At 38.4% G+C, this 21277-nt stretch overlaps 1 protein-coding gene across 5 annotated transcripts in view; it reads left to right on the top strand.

The window, feature by feature from the left end:
* The window catches only part of LOC138181958 (protein couch potato), a 186472-nt gene that overhangs the window by 71902 nt on the left and 93293 nt on the right, over window positions 1-21277 (top strand). For all 5 annotated transcript variants that reach the window (XM_069117379.1, XM_069117408.1, XM_069117392.1 and 2 more), the window contains exon 2: window positions 12928-13005. In XM_069117379.1, the coding sequence (XP_068973480.1) occupies window positions 12928-13005 (78 nt within the window). The remainder of the gene's footprint in view (window positions 1-12927; window positions 13006-21277) is intronic.

Below are 21277 nucleotides of genomic sequence, written 5' to 3' on the forward strand. Positions count from 1 at the left end.
GTTAACCATACGCGTAACGTTCCCTGGTAAATAAATCATTTTTTTTCAAACGGAAATGAAAAATTCTCTTTCTTTTTTTCTGCTTCTAGTCGGCGCTGCTCGATATTCTGTATTATTTATTTCGTCGAATATAGACCGTGAAACTTAATCCCGATGGAAAAGAGAACGGGAGATTTGGGTTGTTTTCGAAAAACGAGAGGGAAATGATAATCGTGGAAAGTTGAATCGAAATCGTATCGAGACTTACAAAGGCGAACCGGTGAAATACGCACGAATTGTGTTTCGATTTGAAGAGGAAATAATGCCATCAACGAAATAGCCATTCGCAGGCTCTCGAGGTGGATTCAATCGGCTGTGATCGATTGTTCCACACAAATTGCATTTCCTTCCCCGGACAACCTGAAGGACATCCAGGAGTTACGGTAATGTCGTTTGAAAGAATGTCATTATCGCGACTCCTCTTGCGAGTGTATTTGTTACCTGATGCCGGCTTTACTCGTGAAACATAAATTCCAATTAAATGGAACGATCGAGAAAATTGTAAAGCCAATAACGTATCGAAAGTGAAATCCTATAAAGTTGGATAAATCGAACAAGATATATATATACATAAGTATAGGAATGCAAGAATTATCGAACCTATTATTGGACAATTGGATTACTTAGACTCGATGTTTTGGGGCATTTTCTTTAGTTTCTATACACGAAAGTTACATTTTTTTTTTTAATTTCACCTAGATTTTAACCAAATTCTGTCTAGATTCTTTCTTAATTTTTTTTTTACTTTAGTTGAATACAGAAGAAGCCACAAAAATTTAAACACTTCGACGGATGTTATTTGTTTCGTCGAAGTCTGTATAAATTCTTTTGCCCCTTTCCTCTCTGCGTACCTAGATTTTCTTTACCTTTTATTAATATAAATTCTTAAATTCTTAAACGTACAATCTAATACCAGAATACAAACGAACGTTATCGAATGCTTCTCACCGTTAGTTTCAATCGATTACTACTTTACATTCATTTAACCGATAACGTGTTCAATTATTGATTTAATCGATACACCGATTTCATTCACGCATTTTTCTCGTTCTCTGTTTAACAATTTTTCTAGTTCTAGTAACTATAAATCTAACAACTACAAACATTTCTATAACATTTATATGAAATTGCCATCTTCAAATTATCATTGGCAGAGTTTTAACTAGTTTAACTTAATTACAGATCTCTACATTAACCCATTATCTGCCAATTTTATCTTCACCCAAGCATTGTCGTTTCTGGACACAATGAATTGTCCCAAACGCAAATTTGTCTTCAAGCATAAATCTAGCGATCCTAGGGCCTACGTCCTATGAAAATGGATGAATAGCAAAAATGTATTTTCAAAATAACAAACGCACGACGTTATGTACTTTTTATTGAAGAAGAAAATCGCTATTCGAAGATCACAATCGAGGCTAGAGTGACATAAATTTCTTTTTACGATCCGTGGTATCTCTAATAGATTTAATACCGCCATTTTCGTCTATATTCCCAGCTTTCTAATCTCAGCAGCTTCTTCATTCTGACTAGCTAAACTTGCCGACGATTCGATCTACCGCAAAAGACACAAAACACGTTCGCAAACAACTCGACCTGCTTCTCCCAACGATATAAAGTCGAGCTTATTGCCCAATTTACTAGCACACGAAGGATCTTAGCATCGGAGAAAGAGAAGGTCGCAGGATTTTGCAACGCACCGTCAAAAACGCGATCGAAGCTCGAAGAATCAGAAATGCGTCGTCTGACGATCAACGCGCATACGCACGTAATCCGAGGTACAGCTCGATGACACGTGTTTTCAATTAAGCTATTTTCATCGCGGACTGACTTTCTTACAGTTTCTTCGAAATTCCGACGATACGTCGCTTAGCGTAATATCTATACGCGATTCGATTTTTATCCCTGCTGAAATAGAAATACTCATCTTCGAAGTTGGAAGCTTTGACGCGTAATTAACGCTGTAGCAAAGCTGTCGTAAAAGGTAACTTTCTCATCGATTATGGACGAATTGTCCTTACAGAGTTTCGTAAACTAATATGTCGCGTGAAACGACTGGAAGAATCACGTTTTAATCCTCGTTTTAAGTCCTTCCCTCGGCGTTTTCGAACGAAGACAACGTGAAAAATATTTATATAATATCGGTGATTTCGCTGTCCAAACTGTCGTGTATCGTAACGTTTCCCCGAGTTGTTTGTTAGCATGCGCCGGCAGAAAGTACACGCAGCCAAGAAATGTCTTCCCCGAGGGAGAATCTCGGGCAGCGTGACTACGCGAAAAATACGACTTTCCAGTCTTAGAGCGTCTTACTTTTCAGGGATACTATCGCGCTGCGAATACTTCAAGAACACGATCGAAACTCGAACAAGCACAAATACGTCATCTTAACGAGCTTTTCTGAAAGTAAATTACCGCGATGGAGGACAGTGAAGGGGTAGGAACGGAGATAGTCAGAGAGTGCACCGTAATTATCCTTACTCGGCCAGGTTGCGGGCCATACTTTCAGCCGGCGGCGTTTCTTAACTTTATTAATTGCCGTGGCTTCGTTGCGGCAATTTGATGCAGCTAGATCGTTACAAGTTAAGCAGCCCACGACGCCATTACTCGCTACACGTGTGCGCGTCGCAAGTTAACACGACGCAATTACTTAAGCCAAGTTCGCGTAAGGCGGTCGTCTATTTCCGCGGACCGAAGCGATCCTGCTTCTGCGTCTACGCTTTGGCGTACCGAGCGTCGCTAAGTTTGATTCGCAATTATCGGTCCGTCTCGGTCACGTTCCATCTTCCAACGCGAATGGGACGTTGTCGTCGCTATGTTTCGTCGCTATGTTTCGTCGCTAACGCGTGTCTGCACCGATATCTCTTCCATATCTTTAGCGAAATTAAACACGTAAACGAGTATTCTTCCGCCGTTGGCCGATTGCCCGTCCATTCGAAAATTCAACATCCGAATGCTCTAAAAACGCTGCAAAAGTGCTTTCTAGATCGGTGAATGTAAATTTACGAACAGATTGCTCGATGACCGTACGAACTGACGATCTTACTCCGTGTTCTTGCTCGTTCGATCTAACCGAAAGCTGTGTTGGATGCTCTGAGAACGCACCTTTATGCGAGCATTTCATGTAACTTTTTTTCCATTGACTTTTGCCTCTTGTTATTGCAGTTTGTCATACGTTTTGCTCTTCTACCATTTATGCCAGATGAAAGCAAAACATTACCTATTGACGATCGATCGGTGGTGAATTTTCACACATTTTTTGTAGTCCCCTGTCTTTTCGTACGAAGTTTTCTATTCCAATTTCATAAAACTACTTCTCTTTTTCTTCTTCCTTTCGTCTTGCTTTTTAACATCGAGTACAACCAGAATGACCAAAGTTTACGCGCGAACGATGGGAATTATGCTTCTGCTACTTGATCTCAATACGCACCGATCGGTTTTCTTCTTCGTAGAGTGGTATACGATCTTTAATTATTAACGTTTAAGGAAAATACGAACCGGTCACATCGTTGAAAATTCCGAGACAGTTTGCAAAGTGGTCGTTTCAATCCTCCCGACGACGTCGAGATTCGTTGCTATTTATTAAAAACTTGAAAATAGTTAAAAATATATAAATCGTAAACGGTAGTTCACTCGGGAAAAGTTTCTAAATCGGAAGATATCGTTTCATCGGACTATCGAGTAATATTATCTTATATCATTTTCTTAATCTCTAATTACGACTATGATACGACGTGACACGCGAGAATTTTATTCAACGTTAAGTCAGGCTTTTCGCTCGTTCTCGCTTAAGTACCATCCCATTATCGCTATATCCAAAGAAAAGAAGGTTTTCAGGTTTTCCGACTCTTCTTGTATAATACTAGCTTTATCTGTACGTTAACGCGAGAAAGTAAGAAACGTGCGAAGAGAACATTCGGTATTAAGAACTTTCACTGCGTTTTTGCCATTAATGGTAGAAATTTCACATTCCGAAAGGGAAGGAGCGCGGTATAATCGCGTATATTCTCCTTTATCGATACAGTCACAGAAGGAGAGCCGTTAATGAGAAAAACCGTAACGAAATAAAAAATAGCTTGACGTTTACAAATTCAACAGCCGATCTTCTTCGCTCTCTTTGCGCTATAGATAACGTTTTTCAGAAACAAAATTTTTACGCCGTTAAGGTCGATCTTTGTTTAACTAATTTCCGTCAAATGCATTTTGTCGGTCGTTTTATATACATCAATTAAAGTAAAGAGAATATTGTAACATCAAATTGAAAGTCGATCGAAAGTTGATCGTTTTCAGGATAATTATTTCTCATTTACGATTAATATAATCTCGAATCTAACCGACAGTTACGAATAAACCTTTAATCAGTGAATCTTTAATAACAAAGGGCTTGTTACGGTCGGACGGTTTTTGTCGTTTCCAACGAAGGACGGGAGAGTTTTTAATGTTTCACAAAAGCCAGCCGAGCCGGAAATAATGGTCGGTCGACGAACCGTCGTTTCCCGACTTGACCACGAGTAATTAATTAATACGAGAAAAGATTAACGGAGGATGTGCGCGATGCGGACAAAAATGTCCCATTTTCTACGTTTCGTTGTTACTGGGTTTTCAAATAGAGTCGCGGATTACTCGAATAGCCAGCTACTCGCTCGCTTTACAAAACATTCATATATTTTTCTCTTTTAGAAAAACAAGTATCGTGGCAGGTAATTTGTAAACAAGGGAATTTTAATTGTACTTTATTCGTCTATTAAACGAAATTTATATCAATTTAATTTAATTATTAATTTAAGAAAAACTCTACTTAAGAACGGTACTACTACTACCTTTTATTATGATACGATACGATAAAAACGATGTTACTCTTACTTATTATACCAGTAATTAGTAGTAATTACAAAAATAAAGCCCAACCTAAATAAACGTTTTCAAAAAAAAAAAAAAAAAAAAAAGTTACACGAAAACAAGCTACAGTGATTCACTGATAAACAGGGGACTGTATTCGCGTTTTATCACATCTGTCGCTATGTTCCATTAACAAATTGCATTCGAGAATCGTATGTTCCGAAAGATACAAAAACACGTCGAAATGTTTAACGTGTCAGGAAATTCTTATTTATGTTCCATTATATCTGCCATTAAAGCGTATTAATAAATTTTATTGAACGATGTCGCGTCGAACAAGCCAAAACGGGCTACGGTAATTAATTCGTCGGAAATAAAAAGGACCTTATTTACGTTTTGTCGCATTAGCGAATTATGTTCGACGATGGTACTTCGTTTTGAGAAGCACGACGCAAAAACAAGATATAACGAGCTATCTCTGAAAAGAACACCGTTTATGTTTCGTTATATTTATCAGTTACACATGTCGGTACATTTTATTCGATCGTATCTTTTCAAAGAACGTCGTCGAACGCGTTTCACCGGCTCGATGGAAAAAAGCGATCAAAGAGATTTCCTTTACTTTCGGGACTAAATCTGCGAGCTATTAATTCGATGAACCATAAAGCCAGCTTGTAGATATGGATGGATGGAACACTGTGCGTTTTTGTACAGAGCCCACCCATTTATCGGTGGAGATTTGGTTAGCTCCAACAGGTATACGTAAGTAAATGAACTAGTTTTTAGCGGATCGCCGCGGAACGCTGCCAATTTTCTGCGATTGCCAAAACAGTTCACTTTCACCGTTTTATCGGTTCATTCATCCGCGAATCCAAATTTATGCCTAATACAAAAATTAGAATTCGAAAGGCGATCGTTGAGCGGAGGTAGCTGAATTTTTGTTCTCTCGTATCGTAGTTGATCGGTGATTTTACCGTCACCGGTGTCAATTTCGATTTTTCTATTTGTCTGCTCTGACAAATGTTACAGTTGTAAGCTCGATGTGTTACTACCGTGATACCGTATGTACGATATCGACGAAACGTTCGATGATTGTATTCAGTATAGTTCTTACAATAGTTGAGGTTCGCTTTATATTTCTTAAAGTCGTTTCACTTATTTACGCCGAAGCAATTTTCTCGCAGTTTCTATGCCAATTCCGGATAATTCGATTAATAACGTTGGAAAATTTCTCCTCGTAAATAGTTTCCCAGTAATCTTCCTTTGATTTCACAAAAAGATAACTATTTGACCTGGCGATTTTGTCTGACAAAGTCCCAGACGAGATTTAACTTCCGATCATCCGTGTCGATTTTAATCTGAAACAATTTCAACGAAAGAATATACGAACGCGTAATTACTCTGTATCTTCTACCGCGATACTTTTATCGGATCTTTAATCCTTCGTGTTACTACGTACGCTCCGTTTCAATTTCAATTTCTAAATAATTGAATTTCGATCTTTCGACCTTTAATTAACTTTCATCCACCTCGCGCAATCAGCGTAGCTCTTTGCGTTTTTCTATATTCGCTGAAAGAATTTGCAAATTCGCAACTATGTCTTCCCCCGATTTAGTAACAAGAAAGAAACCAGATTAAGAGAGGAAATGAACGGGGATTAAATTTGATTTCTCGGGAAACCAAGCGTCGCGCCAACGACTTACCGAATCGCATGCCATCCACTTTTCCTATTCCAGCACCGCGTGCCACGTAATTTTTGACCATTTTCTCGAATTAACACCAAGAGACGAATTAAATTAAAAGAAACAGAAAACGAACAAAGATTAAATTCGATTTCTCGAAAAACCAAGCGTCGCGCCAGCGAATCGCGCGCTATATCCGCTTCTATCATTCCACCGCATTCTGTATAATTTTTGGCCGTTTCCTCGAATTAACCCCAAGGAACGAATCGAATCAAGAAGAAAGAAAAAAACGAACGGCGATTAACTACGATTTCTCGAGAAACGACTTCGCGCAAACTAGTTTTCTTCTATCGCCTTTTCCACGATCCCTACTCCACTTGTCCGCTGTATCAACCATTCACCTACCGCTTCACGACGAATCGCTCTCTATCCGCTTCCACTATTTCGCCGCATTCTGAACGATATTGCACACGTTTGTTCCATTTCGAGGCAGTTAGGGGAATCGCGTGCTACGCCTTGCGAGTCTTCCGCTGGCGCCGAATTTCACCGTCTCTCGTCGGGACGTACTTGATTTCGCTCATCCGGAAAACCTTAGCGAAGCATCAGGTGCTTGCAGGTGCAAGGTTAAATTGAATAGGCGCTCGCGAATATCAACGTCATCGTGTTACACGAGCAGAGGGAGTTTAAGCCTCCTTCTTCCGGCACATGCCGAAGTAAACACGGCGTCGCGACGCGCGAATAAGAACGCGAACGTTTCCTTTCTCTTTTTTTCTCGCCATTTCGTCGCGTTATATCACGACTGTACCTGCAGCGATCCTCCTTTTTACCGCCTTGGTTTTTGCCTACGAAAAACACCGCGAAAGCTCAACGTTCGACGTAAAGTAATCGGAAAGGACTCGTACAAGATTACGAGCGTTCGCGAAAATTCGTATTTTCGCGACATTAACTAAAAACGTAGAAGCTAGTGATGTTTAATTTCTTTAATTTAAAATGTTCTTAATCGGACGCTTTTAACGAGACACTTTCGATATACGCCCGGGATAAATGTAAAAAGAAATCTAAGAATTCGACGCGAATATACCGCTAATAATAAATTAAATCAATTTGAAGAGTGGAAATTACTCGAATTTTAAATAGTTTGGAGTAGACGATTACGATCTTTTTTCTCTCGCAAGCAAATAGCATTCCTACGAAACGTTAAGTGCATCGTACGTAATACGCATTTAATACGTATACGTATATATAACCAACAATGTAACGTTTTATGCTAATTTTAAAAAGTGAAAAGGATCGTGAACGAATATGGGTTATTGTTTGCTAATTCGTCAATTAATATCAGGTATTACAGCCAATAAATCCGCACGATATCTTTATCTGAATCTTCGTTTATCTATTGATCGTATAGGTTACGAATTACTTCATGCAAGACGTTTATTCCTTAACCATTGCCAGTTCGAATTGCCAACGAATTAGCTCGTTTTCTTCTATTAATAGATCGATACACTGGTCTTCGTATTTCCGTGTTTTCCTCCAAAAGATTATGACCTTTCTCGACGCTGTTGGGACTTTTTAACGTTAAAAAAATATCTGAAATCTCGACAAATCTCGTTTCGATCTAGACGTTGAATATTTTCTTAGAAAATGAAAAGTACCTGTTTCGATGAAACGTAAAAAAATCGTTAGCGATTCTTCGAGAATTCTAGATCTTTTCCTTCTTTCGATCTTACGTTAAAAATTTCCTCGAAGGAGAATAAAGCTTTTTCGTCCGCCGAAACTAGAGCGAAAAATAAAGCGATCGAAACGCGAGGATTCCAAGATCTCGAACTTGGAAGGTGGTCCGAGAAGGATCGGAACGCGACAAAATGGAAAGTATCGGAAAAGAGAAACGGCGAGGCTAGACATCAAACGAATCTCCACCGAGCAACACCCTCGAAATCAGCGACAGTTCGCATCCGACAATCGTTAATTCGTCGTCAAAGTATCGCGGGGACAGGCGCCAGGGTATCCATTAAGAGCAGCGAAAGCGGCTGGTTGTATCGTTCCCCGTCGTGTTTCCCTTATCCACCTGTTCGCAGCATTGTTTCTGGCGCATTACGCGGCACTTTATTCCTGTGGGAAATCGCGTTAGCGAGCGCTTCTCCTCTTCTGCGGAGACAATACGTGAGAAGATGTAGATCGATGCGTTCGCTGCACCGGGATCGATCCCGACAGCGTTCTCACGGGACAGTCTGTACATATGCGCGTTTCCGCTCGAGGAAGCGACTTCCGTCGAATTCCATTGGCCATTCGTCCTGTACCGGGTGTCCGATTATTCGCGTTTTAACGTTCGAATCGGTGATTCTTAACACCGTTTATCGTATAAGTTATGGAACAGTCGAGATTCCGTTCCATTGGTTTGGATACAGGGGTGTAAAGACGCAACATAGGGTACACAGGGCGAAACACGTAAATTGTTACAATCTGTACTCTCCGAAATCGTTATAGAAACGGACGTGAAATTTGATCGCGTTGAACGATTCAGGGGGCTAACGATAAATTTAAGTAAGCGAGTGCCAATTTTTCGAAATGGAAGTTACATCGATGAACAATTTTTAAGAGCAATTTTGGGTTTTTTTCTCACTCACTCGTTAACGTCTATATTCCAAAGAAAGTACGAGCGACGAAAGAACGAGAAGAAAACAGATCGCGGCATTCCTTGGTACTTCAAAGTATATCATATAGCGATAAATCAAATTTTTAGATATCGTTGTAATCGAACGATCCGATGATATTTTCCCCTCGTTTTTATCAACGAGTATTTGTCTGTCTTTTGCACTGAAATAAATATAAACGAACGTAAAATGAACGTAATATATACGGATGCCTTTAAACGATATTTAATACTAAGAATCGTGCTGACATTCTTTCCATTCGATAATTCATACAGCTTAAATTCAACTCCACCTAAAAAGTCTTATCTCGATCGCGATAGTAAATCAAATCATCGGACAGTGAATCCTTTATCGTGGAAGAAAGTTGGTCGGAAGCATAGCACAAGACGGCATTTTCCATCTGGCATAGCGCCAAATCAGTATGTAATTTACCGTCTCCGTTTTGCTTACTTCCGTGGCGGTCACAATGCGTTCTCAGGCTGCACGGGAAACTGGGTCAAGAATAGGTTGAAGGGAAAATACCACGAATCCCGACAACTTTCGGTATTTGCTCGCCGTTTGAATTATCGATCGCATATTCAGGTAATTTTATTGGGACAATTGTAAGTAGCAAGAGATCGAAACGAATCGAAGGTAATAATTATTCTCGAATGAAAGTTAGTAAGCAGATCGATTTCTTTTTTAATTAATGTATAGATAAGTAAGGAATTGAAACTACAACGATGAATAAAAAACGGGTAATACTTTACAATTTGACCGATATCTTCGAGCTTTTTCAAGCTTCGATACGTTGGACAAGATTATTTGAAAAGATAAAATATCGTTTAAAAAAGCGTCGCGAACGATATAATTTTACGTCGAAACAAAATCTAAGTTAAAACCAACTGTTATTTCCAACTATTATTACGATCGTAGACCTTAAATAAACGATACTTTGTTTGCGACGATTGTTTGCGATATTTTTTAAAACGATATTTTGTCTTTTCAAGTAGCCCTTTTCAATGTATCGAAGTTTCAAGCAAACCGATCAAATTATAAAGCGTCGCCAAAAGTTTACTCGTGCAGCATCCAGTGCAGAATCGAAACACACGTAAAAACGATCAATGAGAATAAGTTTATCGATGTATCGATTCAAAGGTCTTCCCTACGATGACGTCCATTACGATGACGCGTTTCTCGGCTGTTACTACTTCCTTTCTTAAATAAGAAAGAAGGTTTCTCAAATAAAAAAGAAACGATCGAGAATATTTTTTTAGAATAAACGATCGATGAGGTTTTTCTTCGTGAATTACGAATATCATCGTCCCATAACTTCGTAAAACGCTAATGATCGATCGTATGATTTTCTTCAGGTTCGTAAATAACTTGTCTCGTCACTGACTCTCGTAAATCTCGTTTTTTCTCCTCTTCCTACGTAACTATTCGCGTCCGTAACGCAGTAATTACTGGATGTTAGTCGCGTGTTATTAGAATCAATATTTTTGTTCTGTCAGACAGTCGCAGTGCGATAGAAAGACACTCTGTAATCTCCTGTTACGCTTAAAACGACACTGGACTTATATAACGAAAAGAAATCGTTGACGGGAAAGATCGGAACGTCGTCGCTTTAAATTAATTCAAAAAGATCGCAAATGGGAAATCGCAGAAATGCCCAATGATTTAAACGATGTAAATTAGTAAATACACCGTTCGTAAATTCATACCGAGTTCTAATGATCGAAAGCCATCAATCACTTGACGTAACGAGTAGCGTACAATTAAATTGCCATTAAGTACTCCGTTCGTGGCAATTATTAGCTTCTGTTTCTGCCAACAAGAAGAAAAATCACGTACGTATCGTCGATCTTAATTTCTTTTTTCGTAGCCACGCGTAACGAGTTCGTTGATAAGGTGTTAAAGTTTGTTTCTTTGACAAAAAGTGACATTGCAAACCTTGCACTTTTCGATCGTAAGTTTTCGCCAAGTTCCAAAACTAGTACGCCACGAATGGAAAACTTTTCGAACGCTCGATCGATACAAGCTCGAAATCGAGCGAATTTTCACCGAATTAACGTGTCTCGCCCGCTTCCTACCTCCTTTGTATTCCTGTTTCAGAAACTCTTATTGCTGATGGTTTGAGAAACTCTTATCGCCGATGGTTTGAGATGGCTCTCGTCAGATGCATTCGTTGGTTACACGACGTTTCTTTTCTTCGGTGTGACTTTAATTAAAGAAATCGAGCCGTCCTTTCTTCGTTGCGTATTAAAATTCTCTTCCGTGCTCGTGATTCGCGATAGTTTAGCTTCAACGGCTCTTCAAGCACATCGTATACTTACTTTTCTCTTTGTCGTACTCTTCGTATCTCCTTAACGTCACGCAACGTATCTGCTAACGAAATACGGATGGAAAGGAACAAAAGCACGCGGTAGTACGAAAATGTCTGTCACTTAGTCGAAAATAACTCTGCAAGTGCGAGCGCACCATCTATCACTTTAGCATGCTCACTTAAAGCTTCATCGTGTACGCATCGCACGTGCTAATCAAGCGAGCTTAATTTAACCCGTAATCCATAACCGATTACGATCCGCGTAATAAGGCTGTCGTAATTAATATAGTCAAGTATCTCGAGGAACGTCTATTTTGTGTTATTTTTCGTCCACGTTACATCCGATACCGACGTTCATTTGCTTCCGAATCGAGCCTTTTATTAACACATTTACCGGCCAACGTATTTTTTAAGCTGATTTTCCATTCGCGATAATTGAATTCTACGTTAAAACGAACAACGTAACGCGTAACTGAATTTACGATATTGAGCTTTACAAAATAGAATATGTAACGTAGTTTGAACACTTTGGTTGGCGCATATTGCTGCAATTTCGTGAAAATCCGCGGAATTAAATATCGTGCAACGTAAAAGTGACAGCAGCAATTTGTATCTTTAAAATTTTATTTCGTTTGTCTATTACAGTACTATCGTGCTTTAGCGCTGTGCATATCGTTAATTTGCAGTTGCGTATACCTACGTAGAGCTGGTCTAAGTAAGAATAAGGCTAACGCTAAAACGGATCAAAGTATCTTTCAATTCGACCAAATCCTATCGTTTACCGTAGGATCGTGGAAATACGCGCGATCGAAATTTCTGATGCACGAAGCGATCGCCGGAATGAACCGAGAATTCTTAACAAACGTTACGGTTAAGATAATATCCTTCCGGTTGCGTGTTCATTTATGGATCCGACTCTCTCGATTTCTAGGTAACTTAGAACTTTTTAAAACGTTCCAAAATCGTACAAAACCTGCCAAATATTTCGTCGACAAAATTCCGCTAACAAACATTTTATCGACAACACACGGATAACCTACTTGTTGCCAAAATCCAGGAATCGATCTTCCAACATCCATCGTAAGAATCATCGACGAAAACCGAATTCGCTCGGACGTAGCGAGACAACCGAGGCGAGATCGGTCGTTAAATTGGCAAGGGAACGGGAGACGAAGAAAAGGTGGTATTACCGTCTCCTATTAATTCGACGATTAGCTGTCGCGAGGGCAGCAGTCAAACAAGAGAGAGTAGACTAATTCCAGGTTATCCTCGTCCATTCTTCGTCCCAACTCGACTTCTTCTTCCGTTCTCGTACACTCTGCTCCCTTGTTCTTCCGTCTCTTCGTTCTCTCCGGCCTTTCCACGATCAGGTTAATTAACTCGATTATCGTTTTCTTTCTTTCTTCTGTTACAGGTGCGCACCTTGTTCGTGAGCGGCTTGCCGATGGACGCCAAGCCGAGGGAGCTATATCTGCTCTTCAGAGCATACGAGGTGAGTCTTGATTATTTTGCGAGTTAACCTCTCCGACCACCGTACGTACGACTGGGGTACGACCTAACGTAAGGCTGATCCAACGTTTTTGAAACTAGTATTACTTTTTTACTAATGCTCCTCGGAGCATACGAAGCGAGTCTCGATTATTTTGCGAGTTAACTCAACTTGCGACCCGTAATTGGCTCATGATCCAACGTTCGAGCTAATCTAACGTTTTTCAAAGTAATCCTACTTTTTTACTAATGCTCTTCGGGGCGTATCAGACGAGTCTTGATTATTTTACAAATTAACCTAATCGGTGAAAGTATACGAAGTACTAGTCTTTTACTAACGCTCTTCAGAGCATACGGGGTGAGTTTTTTGATTATTTTACGAGTTAAATTAACTGGCCGCTGTGCGATCGAGGTATCACCTCGTACTAGAATTAACCTAACGCTTGTGAAACTGATATTGATTTTTCACCAAACGTGTCTATTTTCAGTATCGTTTCTCTTTTCCTTCTTTTTTCTCTTTCTTCTATCTTTTTTTGTTATATACTATGGTCTTTCGTTCTAACGAAGGTTCTGTTCCACTCAAACGTGGACTTTAAAATATAAAAGCGATTCAACGTTACTAATTCTTCGGTACACTACCTGTACTATATGGTTCGAACACGCGTTTATCGTTGTGCGATTCAAGTCAAAGAAACGATTTACCTTTAGTCGTAATCTGAGAAAATTTTGCTTTGAAAAAAAGAGCGGAGTGTTCCTGTCGAGTTGTTCCGTCGAGTTTATAAATCTTTTATATCGTTTATCGGAATTAACGCGAATAGGTATTACGCACTGTATGACGAGAAAAGATATCGATGGAATCGCTTGAAACACGACGAGTAATCTACTTTGCTTAAATCCAAGTGTCGAAGCACGAGGAGCGTGTTACGTTTTAAAGTTCCAAAATCACCCTGATCGACGATTGCGTTCCATCGTTCGTTGTTCAATTCGTTTCAACTTTCACCGATCGATAATAATCTGAAACGTGTATGCGATAAAATCGTAAAATTTAGAAAATTACGAAATCATAAAATCTGGAGAATTAGAAAATCACAAGGTCATAAAATTTAGAAAATCAGAAAATTACGAGATCGTAAGATCTAGAAAATTAGAAAATTACAAAATTACAAAATTACAAAATCGAATTTACAAAATTACGAAACCGTAAAATTTATTCTGGCGCGAATTTTGCGCTAACGATATAAAGAGAGAAAATGTCTATTCCAGGATTTTTCAAAGTTCGAGATATATAGCTGGAGAAGTAACGACGTTGACCGCGGTTTTTACCCAAAAATCGGAGTAGATATCGCGCCGGAGAATCCGTACGAATCGTTAAAGAGACGCGATAAGGGTCGAAGAACGGAGTACATTTCACCTAACTTTCCCTCTTCCAATCGTGAGTTTTCAGATAAACGGGTTATTCGGCATTCGATTACGTGATTTCATCATCTCCTTCGTCGTAACACTCTGCAACTTACTTCTCTAGGGAGAGGCAGGTGATTCGACTTGCCTAAGCTTAAACTCGATCGAAATTTGTCGCAGGTGTCGGTTAATCAACTTTGGGTCGACTTAAGTAAACGCCGACTAATAGATTCGCGTACTTACATGTAACGAACGTAGAATATTTATTCCCTTCGTCGCTTCCTCTCCCTTTCTTTTCTCGTGGTCTACTGTTTTTTGTACACGTTCTTTCCAATTTGTCATCGAACTGATAAATAAATAACGATAGTTGTACGTGTACCGCAAGAAACGTAAGATGCTCCTTCCTCGTTGATTTATTCATCTGTCGTAATTTATTAATCTTTAGATTATTGAACTTTCGTACAAATTACTTGACACTTTGAATTTTAAAGAGGGATACAGAATATTTCTTATTTTATTTCTTTATTTACTTATTTGTCAATTTTTAAATAATTATCTAATTATTCTAACTAATAGCTGTCGTTTTACTTTCTCGGTTATGTATCTACCTTTTGATTAATTTATCGTTGACCTGTTAAAGGAAGCAATAGCTCCGCTTGTTTAAAGTAAGAACGAGATGAGTTTCGAATAAGTTTCAGCAATTGATCATGTCTTGCTCGAAAAAAATCTCGTATTTCTAATTAGTTAGGATTTATACGTAATAGAGCTAATTTAAATCTAAGTACGTATAAATGTTCGGTTGAAGAGTATTGGACGATACTTGGGTGAAATAGCATCATCGTTGATATAAACCAACTTTAACTCATTTGAGAGAGAGAGAGAGAGAGATTATAAAACGAATTGTGCTATCGTGCATTAAATTTAAGAGACAATTTGCAAATGTAAACGATCTCTTAATCGAATCGTATCTTGCAGTTGCGTTAAAAATTATCACTGGGATTTCCTCTATACCGCTATCAAAGTAATTTAGTTTTGTTCAGTATGAAAGATTAATTTGCCCCAAACGAGTAGTATTGGATAATATCGATTCAATGGCACTTGCAGAACTATCGCTTAAATGAGAGTTACTTGTACAAGAGCTGAACATATTTCGTATAACTTTATACGCGAAAGTTAATTGTTTTTATGGACGAGATGAAATTGACGGTTTAAAGATCCTTTTTTAATCAGACGTCAATTATTTCGTACCTTATTTACTTAATTTTAGAACATTGGTTTCTGATGTAAATTATAGTTTCTTACATTCGACAATTTGTTGTTCTAAACATCTTTCGTATTCGCTTTTCACGTCGAATCGGACTCTACGAAAAGAGATTCATCGATGATCTTAATTATCCTATCGACGGGGCAATCTGCGACAAATTCAAATTCCATTTGAATTTTAAATTATCTTGAAATTCCATATTCAGTTCATTCTTTGTCTACGAGACCTTTCGATTCTTGTAATTATGCAAAGTATTTAAAAGAAAAAGGACACTCCTACCAAAGCCTGAGAAGAAATCAGTTTTCACGAATTAGAATTCAAGAATATACCTTACTATCAAAACTTAATACCGAGTGATATAAAATATAGTAGGAGAAATACATTATTATCAAAATGAACAAAATGAATTTTTCTACCTGCCTCAATCTCAAATAAAATCTCAAATAAATCGACTCTGTGTTAGCAAATATTTCAAATTTAATATATTCGAAATGCGATAACCCGACGGCAAATTTTCATGCGAATTTCTATTTTTATGCGTAGAACGGAAAGTGCTGATCTCGGACGGAGATTCGTTTTATTTATCAATCGTTATAACAAATACTTTACTTTAGATATTTCTCAATTTTACATCTCTAAATTAAATATAATAAATACATAAAAACTCACAGTGCGATAATAACATTTTCAGTATCTCGTGAAGAGGAAATTACGTCCGGCTTAATATCTTTTCCGAAGCGTTGAAAGTCAACACCGCGGATCGAAAGGACACGATGGATTTGCGAGTAAAATCTTGGAACAGAGGGGGAGAGCGATTCTATCGCCGATTCTCTCTTTTTTTTATCGTTAAAATTGTCACGGCCAGTGAGATATTCTTGTCTGTGGCTGACACGCCGTTATCCTCCTCCACTGTCACAGAATTCTGCCTGCACGCTCTGACAGCCGACAGCAGCCATCCACATTTTCATTGTCCTATTTTGACCGTTATCGTTGGCTTTCTCTCTATCGATCGAATTAATCCAGCCTAATTTAGCTGCAATTTATTAATATTTGATTAATAACGGAAACATCGAGGGATCGATAGTGCGAGTACAAGTGAAATACGACGACAATGACGATGATATACTTGGTTTATCCCGACCGATGTTTGCGATATTTTCCAGGATTGCGGATAGAAATTAAATATCACGTATGACACGTGGCTTGTTCCGACCAATATTCGACTAATATTTGATGTTTTAATATGGTACCGTCGTAATAGCGTTGATTGCGAATAATTGATGTTTCGATAGAGACTAGAGATAACAGTGTACGCGTATGAAAATGAAATGTTCGTTTCACGATAATACTTCGATTACGTCGATTAATCACGAGTTAATATATAATATTTTATAGGATATACGTTAAAGAGGAGTTCGCGATAATACGTAGTGTTATTTAATTTGTTGGAATATTCGATGCTATAGAAAATTAGGGATGATATTGTACGTTAAATTTAGATATAACGACGATGATACGTTAATTACGTCTATTAGCGTTGAATTAATGTTTAATATTTCGTATCATAGGCATAAAAGAGGAATTTCAGATAAAGCGTAGAGATAAAGTGTAATAATACTTAATTAGGAATATTCGATTCTCTAGGAAATTAGATATAATACTGTCGGTATATGGAACTTAAATACAATAACGACGTTTCAATTACGTTCGGTCATATTAAATTAATAAGAACGATCGATATCAAGCGTTAAAAACCGTTTGCCGTACGCGTACGTTACAAATCTGGGTTTTGAAATACAATGGACAAGGAGATAATTATCAATTAGAGCGGTCCGAAAAATAATTTTCCCGAATGTGATAGAAGCGTTTTTAAAGGTATCGTAATTTATCTGAATTATATGTTAGATAAAAGTTATATTTCCTTTGGTATTTGCTTGGTCGAAGCGATACGATGATGTAACTGCGGCAGTGATAAGGGAACGAAAAACGAACAACGAGAACGATAAAAGGGAGAAGTATAATATTTGATCGCAACGCTGATCGGACGTTTGCCATTTGATTAAATTAACTAATTAAATCGCGAACGTGTTAACTGAACGTGAATTAATTAATCTGCTCGTAGATTGGCAATAGCGAAAATTAAAAATGAGCGACATTTATCTTGCATATTGCGTCCGATTTAAATAATAATGGCTACGAGCAATTAAAGTAATATTACGTTATATCAAATAACCTACTTATAGACTCGTATAACGTACGATACAGGAAACACGATCGATATACGACAGTCCGTAATATCGATATTGTTTCGTTTTTAAATTAACGAAGGAACCTTTCAGCTCTCTGGATCTACGTTTTACATAATTCATTTCGTTAACAATGGTACAAGATTTAACGAAATCTACATAATTTACCACATTACGCTCTCAGAGGACTTGCTTTGTTAATAAATAATAGACTTAGCGTTACAGTTAACTTCATTGAGAGCGAACAGTAGAACACTCCTATTGTATTATATATCAGAATACTACTCGAATCTAACAACTTGAAATTTTAATTTTCTTTCCTTCTATATAAATTTCATTAACATCGATTAATTTTTACTAATTTTTACCTTCGTTTATATTCATTATTAGAACGATATACTATCGCATTGTACGCAAACTCGTAGTATCACGTCATATATATACTTCCTTTACTGACTTTTTCCAACTATTCCGATCTCAGAATTTTTTCTTAGCAAAAGTAATATAATACTTAAAACCCTTTCATCTTTCTAAACTACGTCCTATTATAACGCAATAGTACATTTCGTTGTAATCGATTCACTATCAAGTAACAAATAGGAAATTTGTACGATAATAAATTAATAAATAAAACTCTTCGCGCGACATTCTCTTACATAATCGCCACGCTTCGTCACATTTTGCACGATACATTTCACTAGCAAGTAACGTTCGAAACTGCAAACAAAGACTCTCCTGTACCAGTAAGTAGGTACGTTATATCCTTAATACTCCTTTACATAATTTCTACGCCCGGTCATGTTGTAATAGTTTCTGCATAAATCTATTTCGCTATTGAATTAAATAACGGTATTTTCATGATACATAGCACATGAAAGTTCTCGTACATACAGTGACAAGTGAAAGTTCAAAGAGTAAAACGGAAAAAAGGCGCCGTAATTTTGCGAAGCTGAATTTCTAGTTAACGAAAGACTCGAACGATATAATGTGCTCGCACATCCTGAAACGCGGAGCGTTTAGCGCAGAAAAAATGTATCTGTAATAGAAATTTTGCTTATACTCGCACAGGCTGCCCGAAAAAGCCGCCAAAGATTTATCGTAAGATAAAGATTAATCGCCTTGTCAGTTACAATAAACGTTCGAAATTTCCTCTTTCCGATAGAACGCAGGCTTTCGTTCGTCGAATTCCTTCGAAGACTCCTGCTCTCGTAGAAATATCAGTAAATGCATTTGTGTCTGTACCGCGATTCTATATAAAAATTCTATTAAGATCGACTTTCTCGGAAATATTCTTTAAACGCTTATAACTCTTCGATAAAGCACTTTGGGACATAAGTTTGTACGAACTCTTCTTAGCTACTCGACTAGGGCTTGCAATCCCGCGGGACACGTTATTTTCAATCCCGCGAGGCCCCGCGGAGAAGATATATTTAACAAGGAAACAAATTTTATCTAATTTAGGATAATCATCCTTAACGATGAAAATCAAAATCAACCGAACAGAAACGAAATCTAGATGTAAATTCAATTAAAAATAGCTTCTTCTTTTAGAAACCGTATTGCGATTAAAAGATTTATTCTGTCCAAGCGAGGTTGACGACGATATGTTATATCTAAAAATTACAAACGAAATACACGTAGATCTTCAAACGTCAAACGGAAGAGATTTTGTTACGCGTTTCTTACGTAAACATTTTGTCGCTTCGATGAAATTCATTGTCTTTAAATACCGAAACCTTTCAGCCTCTCGTAAATTAGCAAATTTTCACATCAATAATTTTTAACAACAACAACCAATAATAATACTAATAATAATAACAATAATAATTACCTAGGACTATCGCACGTTTCGAGGTGAACAGGTCGTCGTGCGCGTCGTCGTGCGCGTCGTCGTGCGCGTCGTCGTTCGTACAGTTTTAGTTACACGCACAGGCCGGCAACATCGTACGGGATCCCGCAATTCCAATTTAACATAATGCGGCGCCAAGAAATGGTGCGGAGTACTGCGGGACTGTGGGATCCCGTTTTTTGGAATTCCAAGCCCTACGTTTGGCCTCGTTAACACGTACTACCTATAAGTTTTGTCCCGACCTTTCCTCTTCCACCCTGTATACGCAAGTATCAATTTGAAAGTTTCTTTCGTCCGTCGTTGTAACCCGTGAGCTTCGTCCCGTTTCGCACGATCCATTTCACTGCCGACTAACGTTCGAAACTTTCGATAAAAACCTCTGGTTGGCAAAGCCGCGGAAAAAGAAAAAGAAGAAGCAAAAGGACAGGAAACGAGTTTCGCAAGCACTCGAGCAGCACGAGGCAAACTGCAATTCGACTCCGCGTCGATTTTTCCCAGGCATCGATCGCGGCGAAGAAAATACTCCGCTGCGAATTCCCTTTTTCCCCAGAAAAATTTTGCACCGTCGACGAAAATCGTCGCGTCGTCGAATCCGCGTCGAACTTCTTCCGTCGAGATTCGCTCGAAGGAAACAAACGACACGAAAGTAACTCACGATTGAAGCTCACCGGGAACTCGTAGTCGGATTCATCGATGAAATAACGGCCACTTCAGCCGATTTCTCGAAAAATCTATCGCCCGCCATTCGTTATCGTCGTCCGCGACAGACTTTCTTTCTTTTCCTCGGTTCATCGTGCGACCAACGAGTTCTACGATGGTACAGCGAGGAGACAACGTTTCGCGGCCAAAATTAGAAACATCTTTCGTACTCGTAGCCCATTCGGTGCTTCGGAGATTATTTTTATTTATTATATTTCTTCGCGACAGCGTTATTGAATCGATCGTATTTCGAACATATTGAAACGGTTATCGCAGTTAGCGAGAGTATAGATTTTATTTATACGAGGATGAGAAGATCGTGGCAAGATTTAGATACGGGAACGAGGAATTAGGCAGCAAATAGTGGGAAGCCGGACGAAGCAGAAGGTGCGGATCTCGCGAAACAGAATCTGAAAGACTGGAACATGTAGCGAGGAGATGCAACAAAGTAGGAAAAGCTGACGAAGATCTAAAGAGAATACTCGATGAATCTGGAGAAGGATATCCATGGACGAGAGAATTATTGAAGAAACGCGATCGTAAAAGATAATCACGAGTAATGAATCGTGAATAAAAAGTAAACACGAGGCAATACATACATAGATAATACATACACAGATATGGTTAAAACGTGATATAAAGTAAACGAAAGTAAGATGTAGGTACGCGAAACGCCAGCGAGAAACAAAGCTACCATTTCATAAATCTTACTCGTCTGATACACGCGGTTTTTTGGATAACCAATGATTAATCAAATATCAAGTCGCAAAAGAGTTCGAACCAATGCTCGTTACTCGAATATCTTTCTGTGATATTAAAT

The sequence above is a fragment of the Bombus flavifrons genome, chromosome 1 (assembly GCF_040668555.2).
Source record: "Bombus flavifrons isolate JBK064 chromosome 1, iyBomFlav1_principal, whole genome shotgun sequence".
In the NCBI taxonomy this organism is placed as follows: domain Eukaryota; kingdom Metazoa; phylum Arthropoda; class Insecta; order Hymenoptera; family Apidae; genus Bombus; species Bombus flavifrons.